General features: G+C 35.0%; 2 protein-coding genes across 2 annotated transcripts in view; one reads left to right on the top strand and one right to left on the bottom strand.

The window, feature by feature from the left end:
* Positions 1-15,605, bottom strand: part of HNRNPLL (heterogeneous nuclear ribonucleoprotein L like) — a 38,696-nt gene that overhangs the window by 11,588 nt on the left and 11,503 nt on the right. The window contains exons 2-7 of the mRNA XM_043918212.1: positions 14,443-14,561; positions 8,615-8,852; positions 7,100-7,185; positions 5,249-5,345; positions 5,087-5,159; positions 783-854 (exon numbers count right to left, since the gene is read on the bottom strand). Of these exons, the coding sequence (XP_043774147.1) occupies positions 783-854; positions 5,087-5,159; positions 5,249-5,345; positions 7,100-7,185; positions 8,615-8,852; positions 14,443-14,561 (685 nt within the window). The remainder of the gene's footprint in view (positions 1-782; positions 855-5,086; positions 5,160-5,248; positions 5,346-7,099; positions 7,186-8,614; positions 8,853-14,442; positions 14,562-15,605) is intronic.
* Positions 10,119-10,923, top strand: LOC122703757 (male-enhanced antigen 1-like). Its single transcript, XM_043918215.1, has one exon. The coding sequence runs from the start codon at positions 10,155-10,157 to the stop codon at positions 10,677-10,679; it is 525 nt and encodes a 174-aa protein (XP_043774150.1). The 5' UTR covers positions 10,119-10,154; the 3' UTR covers positions 10,680-10,923.

Raw genomic sequence — 15,605 nt, 5'->3', positions numbered from 1 at the left:
CAAGAACACAACATAGCAATTTCTGTTTTCTACCACTTTTAATAGTAATGCTAACTGTACTTCAACTTTAAACCACAGAATAGGTGGGGTCAATAACTACTGCTAACAACTAAAAAAGTATTTAAAAACACAGAACTTAGAACCAGTTTAAACTTTTATCAACAATTCTCAACATCTACTTATAAAGACCACAGCCAGATACCTAACTTTTTCCTGGAGAAGATTATTAATCTAGGTTTCATAATCTTAATTTATCAACATAGCAAACATTAAAACTAAGAAGTTTAAAAAAAAAAAAAACTAAATACAAATTTAACCAAGTGTAGAACTGAAAGAATTAGAGATCTAACCAAAATCATGTTTCCTTTTCAACAAATATCCCATTCACTCTGCCTTTTATTACTCTAAATTCCTCTTTGCTCATAACTGCTGGAAATGGAAGAAAATACACTTACTGAGCTATACTTCTTTTTGGTCTTCTAACAGTCTGGAGCTCATAACTAATCAAAACCAAAACAAAACAAAATGTAACAGTAAAAAAGCTTTCAATCCTAAACAAGAGCTCTCATTTATCCTAAAGATTATGTGATATAACAACAGCCTAAGAAAACAAAGGATTTTGGACAACTCCTTTGGAGTATATTAATAAGAGACTGATCCCATAAACCAACTCAAGTGAGCAGAAAAAAAAAGAGAGACAAGAATTGTGCCATTCTTCATCAGAAATGCAAAAATTCTAAGAGTTTGTCTATACTACCTTCCTTCTGCCTTGACAAACTTACCATAGCCATCATGTCTAAACGAAGAAGGGTGTTCTCCCAAAATGGCTTGTCTCTGGCGACCCTTTCCTCTATCTGACACAAAAGTAGAAACAGGGTTTTAACAATTTTGACTCAAGTACTTAACAGAGTTCTCACATGGGAAACACCCATTCAAAACATCCATTACAATTCATGAGAAATGTGATTCCTGGTTAATGTTAAACATCCATTCATATCCAATTTAAATACAAACACCAGAAGTTTAAGAAAATAATTCTATCTAACAAATTCCACTTAACTTGAAAATATCTTTTTGGCAAACGCCAAATACAATCACACTTTCGAATTTAAGGAAAGAATGGATACTTTTCAGAAAGTGAGGTACACAATGCTAAAGCTTGACACTGTACAGAAGTTTTTTTACCAATACATGTCTTTAAAACAAGCTTTAAGTGCAGTACTTTTGAAAGACAGTACCTGATGCATACTATTAGCTTCAACAGCAACACATTTTCAAAGTGGGCTTCTTTCAAGAAGTTCAGCATAAGCCAACAACAACCTGTATTACATGGTTTCACAATCAGTAAACACAGAGTATTTTGTATGTATATACACATATTTACAAACACCTACTGACTTGAGAGCTGGAGATTTTCACATCACTGGCCCATACTGTATCATGGATTGGCCATTGTCTATAGACCTTAACACCAGGCAGAACTAGGAACACCCCCAAAGCTTAAATATGCCAAGTTAAAGCTAACCAAGGGGGCTACATTATTGGACGAGAGTACTACAATACTCCTAAAGGATAATTTTTATGCTAACTACATCTTTAGGGGAGGCATGCCAATTTCCTCAAATCTAAGATAACAATTTAAAAAATTACTTCTAAGTTTCTAAAATAGTACTTCCTATGTTAGTAAACTTTAAAAATCATTGTGTAATATTTTGAGAAAGTTTGCTGATCAAATTATGGTATTCAGTAAGATTTTCTTTTTTTTTTTTAATGAATCTTACGAGTCTGGTCATTCTTTGAAAATTCAAAGAGAAAGGTTTTCTACATATCCTTAGTCACCTAAACAAATGAGGTTAATGGGAGATGAGAAATACTTTAATTTTCACTTCAGGGTACAGAAGTATTGTTTTAATTACTTATTTCAAGTATCACAGCATTGAAAGGGACTTAGGAGGTCATCTAGTTCAACTTTTATTCAGTGTATAAATTCTCTTCATATCATCCCTGAGACTATCAACTGGGACCACCTAGCCTCTGGTGACCCAACTCTGGTAACAAAGTACTCATTACTTTCCCTTACATTTTCAGTTAGTCCTAAATCATGAAAAAATTAATTTCTATATTGTATAGAAATTTGTCCTCTAAATATATTCTACTCCATTTAGGGCCTCACAGCCTTACTCAGTACTTAGTCTTTCTCCAAAAACTCTTTCAATTGCTTAGAAGTTATTATGATCCTCTCCATATTCCCAAAGTTATTTATTTCTCCTCCAATCTAAACACTCACAGTTCCTTCTTCCCAGTATTATCATTTAAGTCTCACTCTATCAATCCAGTCTGCTATTCCACTCTGCTAACATTCCTCTGCTCAAGAATGCAACCAAATGCTAAATTTAAGTGCTTATCTGATCTAAGAATCTTAAACCAAAACCATCATAAAGTCTTCATGGCTTGGTTTTACTGACAGTTAACTGTGTGCTATAAAAGAAAGAGCACTGAATTGGGAATCAACTAAGATTTCAACCTAACCACTAATTTGCTATATAATCATAGAAATAATCTTTATGTATAAAATGAAGGAGTGAGAGTAGATGATCTCTAAGGTATCTTTCAGCCAAACATTGTCATTATTTCTCTTTAATAATTTCTCTTCAATAATGGGAAGAATGCACTACCTAACATAAGGTCATATAAAGAAGTATAAGGAAGAGTCAGACACTGAATTTATCAATGTATAAACAGTGGTTTGTAAACTTTCATGGATTCGGTCTGAAATCTGATGGAAGCTGTGGACCTTTCTCCCCCAAAAGATGCACACACACACGTTTTGTTTAACATTTCTGGGGGGATTCTCTGGAGTCTAGGCTAAGAATTCTTTGCACTAAAATGTAAATTGACCTGAAAAGAACTTTTTGAAATGAGGTTATATTTATAAAGTCATTCTCATTTTCATAGAAAAAGTTACAATTCAATGGAAGCTGAAGTCACTACAAAAACAAAAATAAACTGCTATATGATATTTGCTGTATAGACAAATATCTGTAAGGAATCAGAAAACAAGAATTTTTTCCCTTTCAAAGTACAAACAGCTAACTGTTTTACCTCCTTTAATTATATTTCCCTATTTAAATTTCTATCTTACATTTCTAAACTTTCCTGACTATAATTTCTTGTATAAAAATCTAATCTAAGCTGGGTTTTGTAAAACTCAGCTCTTTTAAAAGAACAGAAGTAAGCACTATTAAAATAAGAAGGATGTCCATAAATATTTTAAGAAACATTAAGAGAAAAGTAACCAAACTTACTATTTCAAATGAGTTTAGAAAAACACAAAACAATGTTCGGTGACTGTGACCTGACAGAAGTGAGAGATTTCTCATCAACCACTCGTTCTGTTGTTTGAGTGCTAAGGCTTTGCTTTTCAGTACTGTATGCAACTGCACCAAGCCCAGGCCAAGCAGATTTCTGTGAGCAGTAAAAAATGTGGGGTCCAGCCTAAGCTGCCTTATCAAACTTGTTTCCAATCCCATGCATAAGGCAAGATGATTTCCTGAGAACTAAGAATTAAAGAGGTCAATTACCCCCAAATCCTAAATATTTGAACATGCAAAGGATCACCACATTGTCTCTTTTTTTTTTTTTTTGGCAGGAGTACATGCACTATGGAGTTCCTACTGACCAATATATTTTGGATGCATGAAATTTTTCCTAGTTAATTGACTTCTATGGATATACTCATCTTGGTGAGGTTTCCCAACACATGGTTCAAACACTGATATTGTAGTTGAGATGTAGCCAATACTGCAGCCCCCTTGTTTTTACAAGATCCACATTTTGATTTGTATATTCCAGAATTGCCACACAGTCAGTTGAACAATTTTATCATTCAAATCTATGCTCATGAAATCTAGCATTTATAAGTTATAGGTGAAAATGCATCTCAAATGAAATGCTCCTGTTTTCAGATTTATAAAGTTTAAATATATTCTACCTTGAACAGACATGGTACTTTCACCTACATTTGAAAGGTCAAAATTTCTAGTTACACAGATTAACATGAATGATACTCTTAAATTGTTACAAAAAGTGACAACTTATAAACAGCCACTTTACAAAAATCAAACCACACAGAAAATCTTCTTTTACATATAATGCATCTTTTCATTATTATGTTATTCAATGTCCACAATTGAGGAAAACAAAAACAAAAAAGTAATCTTAGGTGCAGCAAGTATGCATCTATTTCTTTTATCTTTAATATCTGTGTGGATTGGTTGAGCATTATAATTCCCAAGACCTGTAGATAGCTCTATTAAGGATTATATCCTCTTTTAAGGATTCGATTAACAATTTGAATCTAAGCTGCTAACAGTTACAGCAACGGGCATTAAGATTTACAACATTGTAGATAAAATGTAGTATCCGTCAGTGAAAAGTTTTAAATTCTACAACTGAAACCTTAAGGGAAATCAAACCAATATATACATACAACTTGAATAAATGGGCACAGTCTATCATGGTATTCATCCCATGCAAGTCTGAAGTACTGTTAAGTGTCCTCCTTTAACAACTTGGGGTGATGGTGCATGCAGTATGCAGTCAAGGTGAATTGCAAGTCTGAGTTTTTCAGAGGGCTTTTTGTTGATGCCGATGTTGTGCATGATGAAGTGTAGAGTCAGCCTGCTGGAGTCCTCTATCCTTCTTAATGCCTCGTCCAGCTTGGGGGGAAAGTCCTTTCCATAGAGAAGCAGTGTGCAAGTTTGAAGTTTGTAAGGAATATTCTGAATCAGTTTCCTCTCCTCCAAAGAGAGAGAGCTGCTTGGAGAAATGCAAGTCCTTGAACTGCGGGCGTGCCTGTATGTGTGGGCTCCTTGTTGAACTAAATATAAGTTAACTCAGTACATACCAGAAGGGGGCACTAATGTTCAAGGTTCTTTTCCAGCATTACAAGGCCTTTTGCAACAAAAGCTTCACCAACAAGATTTTCATTTGAATGAACTAGCTCATGTCAGGAAAAAGGAATCTAACTGCATGTAAAAATTTGACAGCAGATGTCAAGTACATCTAAAATGCATAAAATACTTACCTCGTCTTCCCAAATATGGTTTAGTGTAGTCCCAACTGTCATTGTCATTCCTGATAACATTTAGACGAGTTGGCTGTTAAGATTAAAAAGAAAGGAAGTTCAAACTGTGTATCCAAAGCATAAATAACTTCTTTGGCAAAGTGTTGAAAAAAAAATATTTACCCTTGCATATTCAATTTTTAGTGTGCAACATCCAGCATATATATCTGCTCCATTGAGAGCTGCTTTAGCTTTCTGGGCACAAAGGACTGATTCAAACATAAGCTCTATTAAGGAAATTTGGTTTAAAGTGTCCAAAATTTATTATTATTCACTCCCTAAGAAGTGGACTGAAAAAAGTCAGAAATAACTTACTTCTGAAAATGCTTTATGAAATAAAATTTCTAACAATTTTTAGTACGAGAATTTAGTTATAAGATCAAGGGTACCAAAGAAAACATAATGCAACGAAAATATCTACATTAATCCTTCTAGGTCATCGGAATAGGTCATCAGAAATACATTATAAATTGGGGAGTGGGAGGGGGAAAATGGAGCATGGTCTCATTCCCTATCAAAGGCCAGCTTGCTATCTTTTTGTTTAGATTTTTGAAGCCTTTAAACTTTTATTTTATATACAAAGAGCTAGTATCATTTCTGCATAAGTTAGATGTCTGACTCATTGGAAAAGACCCTGATGCTGGGAAAGACTGAAGGCAGGAGGAGAAGGGGACGACAGAGGATGAGATGGTTGGTTGGATGGCATCACCGACTCAATGGACATGAGTTTGAGCAAGCTCCAGGAACTGGAGATGGACAGGGAAGCCTGGCGTGCTGCAGTCCATGGGGTCACAAAGAATCAGACACAAATGAACGACTGAACTGAAGTTACATGTGCTGGATGATCCATTCAAGGAAGTTCACTTAGTCAACTTAATGAAGCCAATGTCTTTCACATACTGGTGGAAACACTGGCAGCACATATAGAGGCTGTATTTCCGGATCAGACCGTGCTGGTTTGAGACAACTGGGCAAGAGCAAGAACCCTTCCCTCTTTTTATAGCTTGCTATCTTGGAATAGGAAATACTGTACTCTCAAAGTAGGAAGAACAGGTAACTTTCTGTTAGGCAGTCCAGTGATTAGGAATCCACACTTTTACTGCCAAGGGAGAAAGATCAATTCCTGCTTCAAGAACTAAGATCCTGCAAGCCACACAGCAAGGCCAAAAAAATAAAGTAGGAAGAATATTACAAAGAATCAATATAATAACAAAAGAAATACTTGATTTTTATATATTTCTGAGAAGGTTGAGTTTATAGTCTTTATCCTCATTTTACTGGCCTTTAAAAATTTACTTTAAAAAAAAAAAATCAAACCACAAAAGTGGTAATAAAAAAAAGCAAAAATCCTCCAACTAATTAAAAAAAAAAAAAAAGGCAAAAATACCTTGCCAGAGTAATATATATAATATATATTACCATTATATATCCCTACTTTTTTCTATGCATATACATGTACACATAGGTTAGGGTTTTATGTTTTTCTTAAATTATTTTTTAATGGGATTGTACTATATATACAGCTTGCTCGTTTTACTCAATGTATAACAAATTTAATGTAGAAAAGTAGGTCTTACATAAACCATGATCATTTAAAAGATTCAATGAAAAAAGGAAAGAAACATTCTACTGATACCAACGTTTTGATACTTCCAAACTATTTTAAAGAGATTCAGAAAAGTCCATTTGAGATAAATTTCAAAAAGGTATACAAGTATACATATAATCAGTATTTTTTTTTCCCCATTAAAAAAGCAAGCAAATGGTAAGATGAAGCACTAGATTACTTAACAGTAGAAGTTATCAAAAATAGTAAAATTCTCTGTGAGTACTGCAGTCTTATTTTTAAACCTAAGACAACTAGATGGCAGGGGATAATAAACACTACTTGTTCTCAAAATTATTAAGCAGGAAAAAGATCTATATTACACAGCATTCATACACATCAATAAAAAATTTACAAATAAAGGATATTCAACCATTGCTTGTATCCCATTTCTCTTGAATATAACAATACGCTGCACTTTTCCAACAGGATTGCATACAGTATATAAAACATCCTAGGAAGGAAAGAAAACAAGACTCCATCACATCTTATATTACGAAATATAATAAAGCTAAGCTCTATTTTGTTTAACAAAAAAAAAAACCCAACCTGTCATGATGTCATTTCTATTAAGCACTAATTAAACTTTTAAAAACTGTTACACTTTAATAAATCTAAAGTTATTTCTTCACCTACACAATATACTCACATTAGAGAACTTCCAATGAAACATCTGAAAAGCATTATTACTTAAAATCTTCTAAATGAATCCTCAAATTTGTATTTTAAGTACCTAAAAGAATCTCTGATAATACAATTAATAAACCAAAGCTGTAACCAATTATATTTTTTCCCAAATGTGACTCTGAAATGTTTAATATTATAATCACTTAAATTACAATAAAAAATACTTATTAAAGAGTAGGAGTAGCACAACTCAGTATTTATTTTTCAAGGACAATGGCTATAGATAAAAGACCCAGGGAAGATCATTTATAAAGAGTTAAATTTCACCAAACAAGATGCCTGAATCTAAGAGAGAACCCTAAATTAGGAACAATTCTTCAACTTTCAAATTTTTTGAGTACCTACAATTACAGAGCCACACCATTAGGTAACTAAGGATATAATAAACAAATCAGAGTACTTGTGCTAGTTATATTCTTTTTCCCAAAACACCAAATACTGTACATATATTAATGGTGTTTATTAATAAGTCTATACAGATCACAAAAGTAAACAGATACATAGTATCTATCTAAATTTAAATAGTATCTAATGCTTTAAAAGTTTATGTTCAAATATCATATACTCTTACTAGAAATCATACTAAATGACGCTCCTCTTATTATGACATTTTACTCATTACAAAAATCAAGTGTCCTTATCACTAGTTTATTATTAAACAGCATGCAATTATTATAAAGTAGAAAACTCATCTGGCTCAGGACATGAATCCTTTCAAAATTCTAACATTACTTTTTGAAAGAGTGAAGAAGACAAGTTTTTAACAAGTTATCCCTAAACAGTTTATAATGATAAATACATCTTACTGTACCACGGCATTCTGTCACTACCTAGTAGATGCTCTTAATTTATGTGCTTGCATACCAGTGACAGAGATTTCCTGGATCATTTTCAACAAGTCTGTCTATACTTTATTATCAGAAAGAGAGTTAACAGTGAGAGTAGTAAATAAAAGTAATGTGCCTATTTAATTATGACAACTATGCTTCTGACCTTTTTACAACTTCAGTGATCACCATGTCTTTCTTTGTTCATTAAACTTGATAGTCAAAACTAAGATTACTTTTAATAATTCTTTTTTTTTTAAACCCACTATTTTCAAATACCTATATGGCAGTGAAGAAAACTACAGGTTAGTCACCCAAGGCAAATTCCAAAATCACGTTTAATTTAGTTTGTCTTACTAAAATACATACTACTGTAATTGGATAAAGAGGATTCTGAATTGACAGCAGAAGAACTTTGTTGCCTCCTGATGGATCATCAGTATTTCCTGGCCGAGTGATCCTTTTGCTTGTAGAATAGTTGAAAAAAGCCTGCTGACCAGCTATGTACACAGGTTCATCTGCAGCAAACGTCACACATTCTTTGGCACTATCTATGTTCTCAAATTCCACCAGAGCCTGCCGTTTAAATGGCATCATCATCACATAGCTGAAAGGAAGATAGGGAAAGAATACCTTAATATAGCAAGTTTAATTAACATTTTTCTCAACTAAAAGCAGACTTTAATTAAAAATGTCTCAAATCATACAGGCTAGTAGTCTTCAGTACCTACACCCAATGTTAGTAAACTCTTAAACTATCCAAATAAACTGTGGTATACCAAGTAGATGGTATATGTTTGAAAGCTCCCCTTGTGATTAAAAGCTTTTAATGTACCTCATGCCCTCCTCAAGCACAATTCTGTTATCAGTTACTAATAATCCCATCCAGTTTATTCCTCAGGCTGCCACTTATAAGCAGCATTAGAAAATATCTAGATACAAAAATAAACAGAGAAACAACAAGATCTTATGGGGAACTATATTCAACATCCTGTAACAAATCATAATGGAAAAAAATATGAAAAAGATTATGTATAACTGAGCCACTCTGGGGTACAGCAGAAGTTAACACAACAGTGTATGTCAACCATGCCTCAATAAAATAAAAAATAAAAAATCAAAAGAGATAAAAATCAACAGAAGGTTAGCAGACGGGACCCCAGAGCAACAGAAACTACCACCTCAAATGAATTTTTCCAAATAAGTGCCACACTAAGAAATGAAAAAAAAAAAAAGAAATGACTACCGTCATTCATCTTACTAAAAACAAAAAATGAAAAGATGAAGCAACTAGAGATGAAATTTCATACAATAATTTCCTCTAAAATTCTGATATTTTTAAATATTAAAGAATCCATAAAATGATATTCACTAGAATACGGTAATCATGGATGTAAAATGGGCAAGAGAATATTTACTTTTGACTGTATATTCTTCAGGAAGGAGAATATATTGTAATACATGAAATGAAAATAAAGAAATGAAGGAAGGGGATGGACTTCCTTGGTGGCACAGTGGGTAGGAATCCACCTGCCAATGCAAGGGATACAGGTTCAATCCCTGGTCCGGGAAGATTCCACATGTCACAGGGCAACTAAGCCTGTGAACCACAACTACTGACTGAGCCAGTGCTCCAGGGCCCGGCAGCTACAACTACTGAATCCCTGTGCTACAACTCTGAAGTCTACTCTCCCTAGAGCCAGAAAGTCACAACTATTGAAGCCCGTGGACCTACAGCCTGTGTTCCATAACAAGAGAAGCCACTGCAATGAGAAGCCCGTGAAAGGCAACCACAGAATAGCCCCCACTCACTGCAACTAGAGAAGGCCTGTGCAGCAATGAAGATCCAATGCAGTTAAAAATAAATAAGGCACGGGTTCGGTCACGGGCTCTGAGCAGCCCCTGCCCGATGGCAGCAGTAGTTCTAGGGGGAGACACCATGGGTCCTAAACGTATCTTCCCCAATCAGACTGAGGGACTCGGGCCACATCAGGGCCCCACGGAAGGCACTGGGGATTGGAGCAGTGAGGAACCAGAGGAAGAACAAGAGGAAACAGAGGCAGGACCAGCTGGCTACTCCTACCAGCCTCTGAACCAAGATCCTGAACAAGAGGAGGTGGAACTAGCACCAGTGGGGGATGGAGAAGATGTAGTTGCTGATATCCAGGATCGGATCCAGGCCCTGGGGCTTCATTTGCCGGACCCACCACTAGAAAGTGAGGACGAATATGAGCAGGGAGCTACAGCACTGAACAACCACAGCTCTATTCCCATGGACCCAGAACATGTAGAGCTGGTGAAAAGGACGATGGCTGGCATAAGCCTGCCTGCGCCAAGGGTTCCTGCCTGGGCTCATGAGATATCAGATGCCCAGTGGGAAGATGTAGTACATAAGGCCCTCCAAGCCCGGCAGGCTGCCCCTGCCTGGAAGTGACCACCCTGAGAGCTGCCATAATTCCCTGCATCCCAGGCCAGAACCAGCACAGGACTGAACATATCCTGGTTGTCACTCCATCTCCATCCTCCCCGGCTCCCCTCCACATCAAGGCAAATCAGACTTCTTCTCAGAGACCCACTTTATTCAGTTCTGTACATATGGGGACATCGGCCCAAGCCCAACCCACCTTAGCATGTATCACTCTGTGGAGAATAAAGCACCCTATGTACACAAAAAAATAAATAAATAAATAAAGCAGTGTGTACATGTCAAAAAAAAAACTAGAAATGAAGGGAGGTTAGCAAGAAATCAGAACACATCGATAAGAACAGGGAACCATGTCCTCTATTCACAGAAACAAGGGCCTTAAAAATATTTTTAAATACAATCAATGTGCTTTTTCTAAGAGCAGAAGGCCAGAGAAATAACATGAGGTCAGGTAGTCAGTGACAGCACTGCTTCTCAATCAGGCATCCAGGAACTAACTACACTTCAAAAACTGGCAAGTCATTTCTTAGTAAGAAACAGACCCCTTTGTAGCCTGGCAAATTATGTAATTCCTTAAGAATTTCAGCTTCCTCGTTTATACAACTGGGAGCACGGCTGTCAAGATTACAGTTCCTACATACAAACTGTTTGCCTTGCCGCATTCATCTTTACATCCTCAGCATCTAGAAACAAAGAGCCTGGCACATGACAGGTATTCAGTCAATACTTGTTGGTCTAGGAGTTTTATTAGCTTTCAGCCCACATCATTCAAAACTGAAGGATAAAACACAGAAACAGTAACGCCTGGGATTAGTTTTACCAACAATAAATGCAAGATAGAAATTTCAGGAGAGAAACATTCCTTTTAGAAACTCAAACTCCTAGTTGAGGGTCTAAAGTTTTGTATACAAAAAAATAGAAAACACCAGAATTAGACCTATGCTAAAGAAATTTAAGAATAATAAATATTCTCCCTCTCACAAATCTAAGTTGGTTTAAAGCTAAGTGGTATCACCAAGTAAATATGTTAATAATGTCCTTCGGGTCTTTGGAAAGACAGAAAAATCATAAAGGTTCAAAAAAATAAATTCTTTATTGGCCTATTATAATAGACTTATCTGTTTGTAGCAAAAAAAAAAAAATGCTTTCTATAGCTAAAATAAGAAATAAGTTAGAAGCACAGAGCTAAATGTTACACAGCTTACCCAGGAAAAGTAGTACCATATAAAGACGGGAATGGAAAATTAGAATGTCACAGGCATTTTATAATTCATTTAAATTCTGGGGCACATAATTTAAAAAAAAAAAAGTTCAAAGTACTAATATGAGAAAGACTGGAAGACCAAAGAGAGAAAAAATAAAAAGTCCAAGAAAAATAAAAAGTCCATAGACTTAAGACTATGAGAAAGACTGGAAGACTGAAGAGAGAAAAAATAAAAAGTCCAAGAAATAAAAGGGTTAGTAGAGTAGGTATGTTCAACTTATAGCTTAAAACATGCTTACTAATTTTTAAATAAAAACAAAAGGAATCAGAGATTTACTACATAAATCAGGTCTCAAAAGTTTTGTTTTAAAATTCAAACTGGTATAGCTAATCACTACCTAGTATTCTTTCCTTTTATGAAGGAGAGAAGGGAGGAAAAGAGACTTATAAGGATATATTTTTAAATATTCTTTTGATTAAATAAAGATAAAAAATAGCAATTATCCTGACTTATTTTTAACATCTTACAGTTTCTTCTGAATTTCTTTCCTATACAACTAGTTTTTAAGTATAAACTTACTATATATTGAACTTGGTGACTCATCTTTTTAATACAAGCAGTTTCTGTATAATCTTTATATTTGCCCTCATATATACCACCAAATAAATCAACAAACAAAAAAATATGGAAAGTTTCTATAAATGTGACATTTTGAAGCAAACTCCTCATAGGAGGCTATTCAAACTTCTTTCAGCTTTGGTAGCAGCTACCTCTTATTCAACATCATTTCACACAACTGAAACTCCTATTGTACATATTTATGCCAATTAAGCTCTTAATTATACACTAATTTGTTCCAATTATTTCACAATTTTTCTATCCACATAACTATGAATCTTGAGGGCAGAACCATGTACTATGCAAATTAAATAAAATTCATATATGGAACACATTACCATAGATTAAATATCAAACAGTATAGAGTCTAAAAATGGACAAGCCACTCAAAAGTAATTCAAATTAATCACAACCTTAAACAAACAGTTCTATTTCTTTAGTCCCCAACATTCAGTTCATGGTCATAACTGACATCAAAATATCAATACAATTATTTCCCTAAAGTCTCCAACTTCATTTGCTCACCAACTTGTTTTCTGACAATGCTTCAGTATTTCTTGGCTGTAAAAAAATAACTTAAAAAGCCCCAAATAAATAAGAACAGAAGAAAATAAAAATCCAGAGATAACCTCACTGTCTCATGGAGTCTTTTTATAACTCCATGAGACAACACACCACCTGGAAGTGGTGACTGGGTGAATCAATGTCAACATCCAAGTCTAAGTATCCTCTAAAGAGTCTGCTTCAATACTATGTAACTCTTCAGACAAACTTAACTTCCCATATCCACTCCAAATGACTAAGAAGTGATACAGTATCTTAGTGATACTTCAAGAAATGGACTTTTATTTATGCCTGTGTGATTTTCCAATTTGTACCTCCAAAATGTTAACAAACAAAATGTTAACCGTGGTTTCTGAGGTCCATAAGTTAAGGGTAATAAGTTTGCTAAGTCATTCACCTCTCAATGAGGTCACCAAAGAAATTAAGAAGATGCCATGATAGAAGGTATCACCTAACACCACTAATGCTCCTTTGAAGAAATAATTCCTCTCTGTTGGAATCTCTGATCTCTCCCTCACTATCTTCTTTCAATACTCAAAACTCCACATACATTTTTATAAAATTGAAGCAGTCAAATGATCTCAGCAAATATAATGAAATTTCTCTCCTGTTTATATATTATGACTTAGTCTGTATAGTCTCTGTTGCCTATAACAAAAACGCCAAATGTATTTATCAATGGAAAAAAAGTAATAAATTCTATATTATCCATACTAAGAAAAGAACAGCCAAGCATATCTCAATTTAGAAAGAATTTTAAGTGTCTATTTTTGGCAGCAGATTCATTTTTCAAATCACATTTTTCATGTAAGTCAGTATTCTTAAGTATACACCAGCTGTAAAGGAAGACCGTGAGTGAATACAAAACACAACAGGAAGATAAGCGAGGATAAAACACTGACCACTCCTGATATCACAGCAACTCACAATAAGCAAATAATACCTACCCTTAGTCTACCCACTTTTCATTGCCCATTAATTCCTAAATAGTTCAAAACAAACTAAAACAACAACAAAAAAAACCCAGTATTTAAGTACCACTATTTGAAACTCTGAAGATAAAGGGCATAGTTAATTAATTCAATGGCTTAAAACAGTGTTTAAGAAGGACTCATGGATTCATTTGAAAATCAGATTAAAGATGCAATAATCAATGTTACACACAATCTGGTTGAGGAGTGAGATGGGATCATGATCAACAAAAATTCACCTCAGAAGAATTAAAATAAAAAATTAATCTCAGAAAGACTCAGAAGGTTTCAAAGAAACACAGTCATAGGCAAACAATATATTCTATGGCTAAGCATCAAGGCTTGTAGCAAGAAAACAAAGTCTGTTCTACTGTACTGTTTTCACAATCTATATGAAGTCCCTATTGGCCTTACCATATTGTCCCAAATTTTTCCAGGGCCTCCACAAGGTCTGCTTCCACCACAGATTCACAGAGTCCTCGAACATGGACAACAGGTGAAACAGAAACTTTATGATGACTTCCACCTGCCTCCTAGCAAGATAAAATAATTTTTAGTTAAAAGTCTAAATTGCATCTTTTAGTAAATCCAACTCTGCATTAAAAAGCAAACACTTAAATAAAAATCCCAAATCAAAAAAGTGAACAAAAAGTCCCAATTAATGTAAGGGTATACACTCTATTTTTCCTGCAATATAGATTAATATCATCTTTTGACCTTGTTTAACTGATTATCTAGTTCCACCATAATTTGAAGTTACTCAGTATACTTGACAACTTAAATTTATGCAAGGTACCATCTTTGCTGAAGTACCAGTATGGATGTGAGCATTGGACCATAAAGAAGGCTGAGCGCCCAGGAATTGATGCTTTTGAACTGTAGTTTTGCAGAAGACTCTTGAGACTGCAAGGAGATCAAACCAGTCAATCCTAAAGGAAACTGACCCTGAATATTCATTGGAAGGACTGATGCTGAAGTTGAAGCTTCAATACTTTGGCCACCTGATGCGAAGAGCTGACACGTAACAAAAGACCCTGATGCTGGGAAGACTGAAGGCAGGAGAAGGAGACAACAGAGGATGAGATGGTTGGATGGCATCACCGACTCAATGGACATGAGTTTGAACAAGCTCCGGAAGATGGTAAAGGACAGGGAAGCCTGGCGTGCTGCAGTCCATGGGGTCGCAAGGAGTCGGATACGACTCAGCAACTGAACAACAACCACCACCATCTCCTGCTGAACAAGGAGGACTCAAAAATACAAGCCTTGGAAATTCCCTGTTGGTCCAGTAGTTAGAACTGGGTGCTTTCACTGCCAGGGCCTGGTCAGGGAATTAAGATCTCACAAGCTGCAAGGGCACAGCCAAAAACAAATAAACAGAAAACACAAGCCTTCCTGGGCTTCTGTGAAATACTGTGCATCTTTGAGTATGCCCAGCAAGAAGTTTTAAAATATACAGTCTTATGCTTTATTTTAAAGGGGACCATGTAGGAGAATTAGCTTGAAAATGAAAACGGCTCTCACTTACTTATTCAAGTTCTAGTAAGTCAAGATTTACACATACAACAAGCCACTGG

This window comes from Cervus elaphus, chromosome 11 (genome assembly GCF_910594005.1).
Source record: "Cervus elaphus chromosome 11, mCerEla1.1, whole genome shotgun sequence".
Classification (NCBI taxonomy): Eukaryota; Metazoa; Chordata; class Mammalia; order Artiodactyla; family Cervidae; genus Cervus; species Cervus elaphus.
Note: the sequence above shows the minus strand (reverse complement) of the source record. Positions and strands in the feature narration are given on the sequence as shown.

What these genes read in the sequence shown, in the direction of transcription:
- LOC122703757 (XM_043918215.1), top strand. Translation starts at nt 10,155, where the DNA reads ATGGCAGCAGTAGTTCTAGGGGGAGACACCATGGGTCCTAAACGTATC.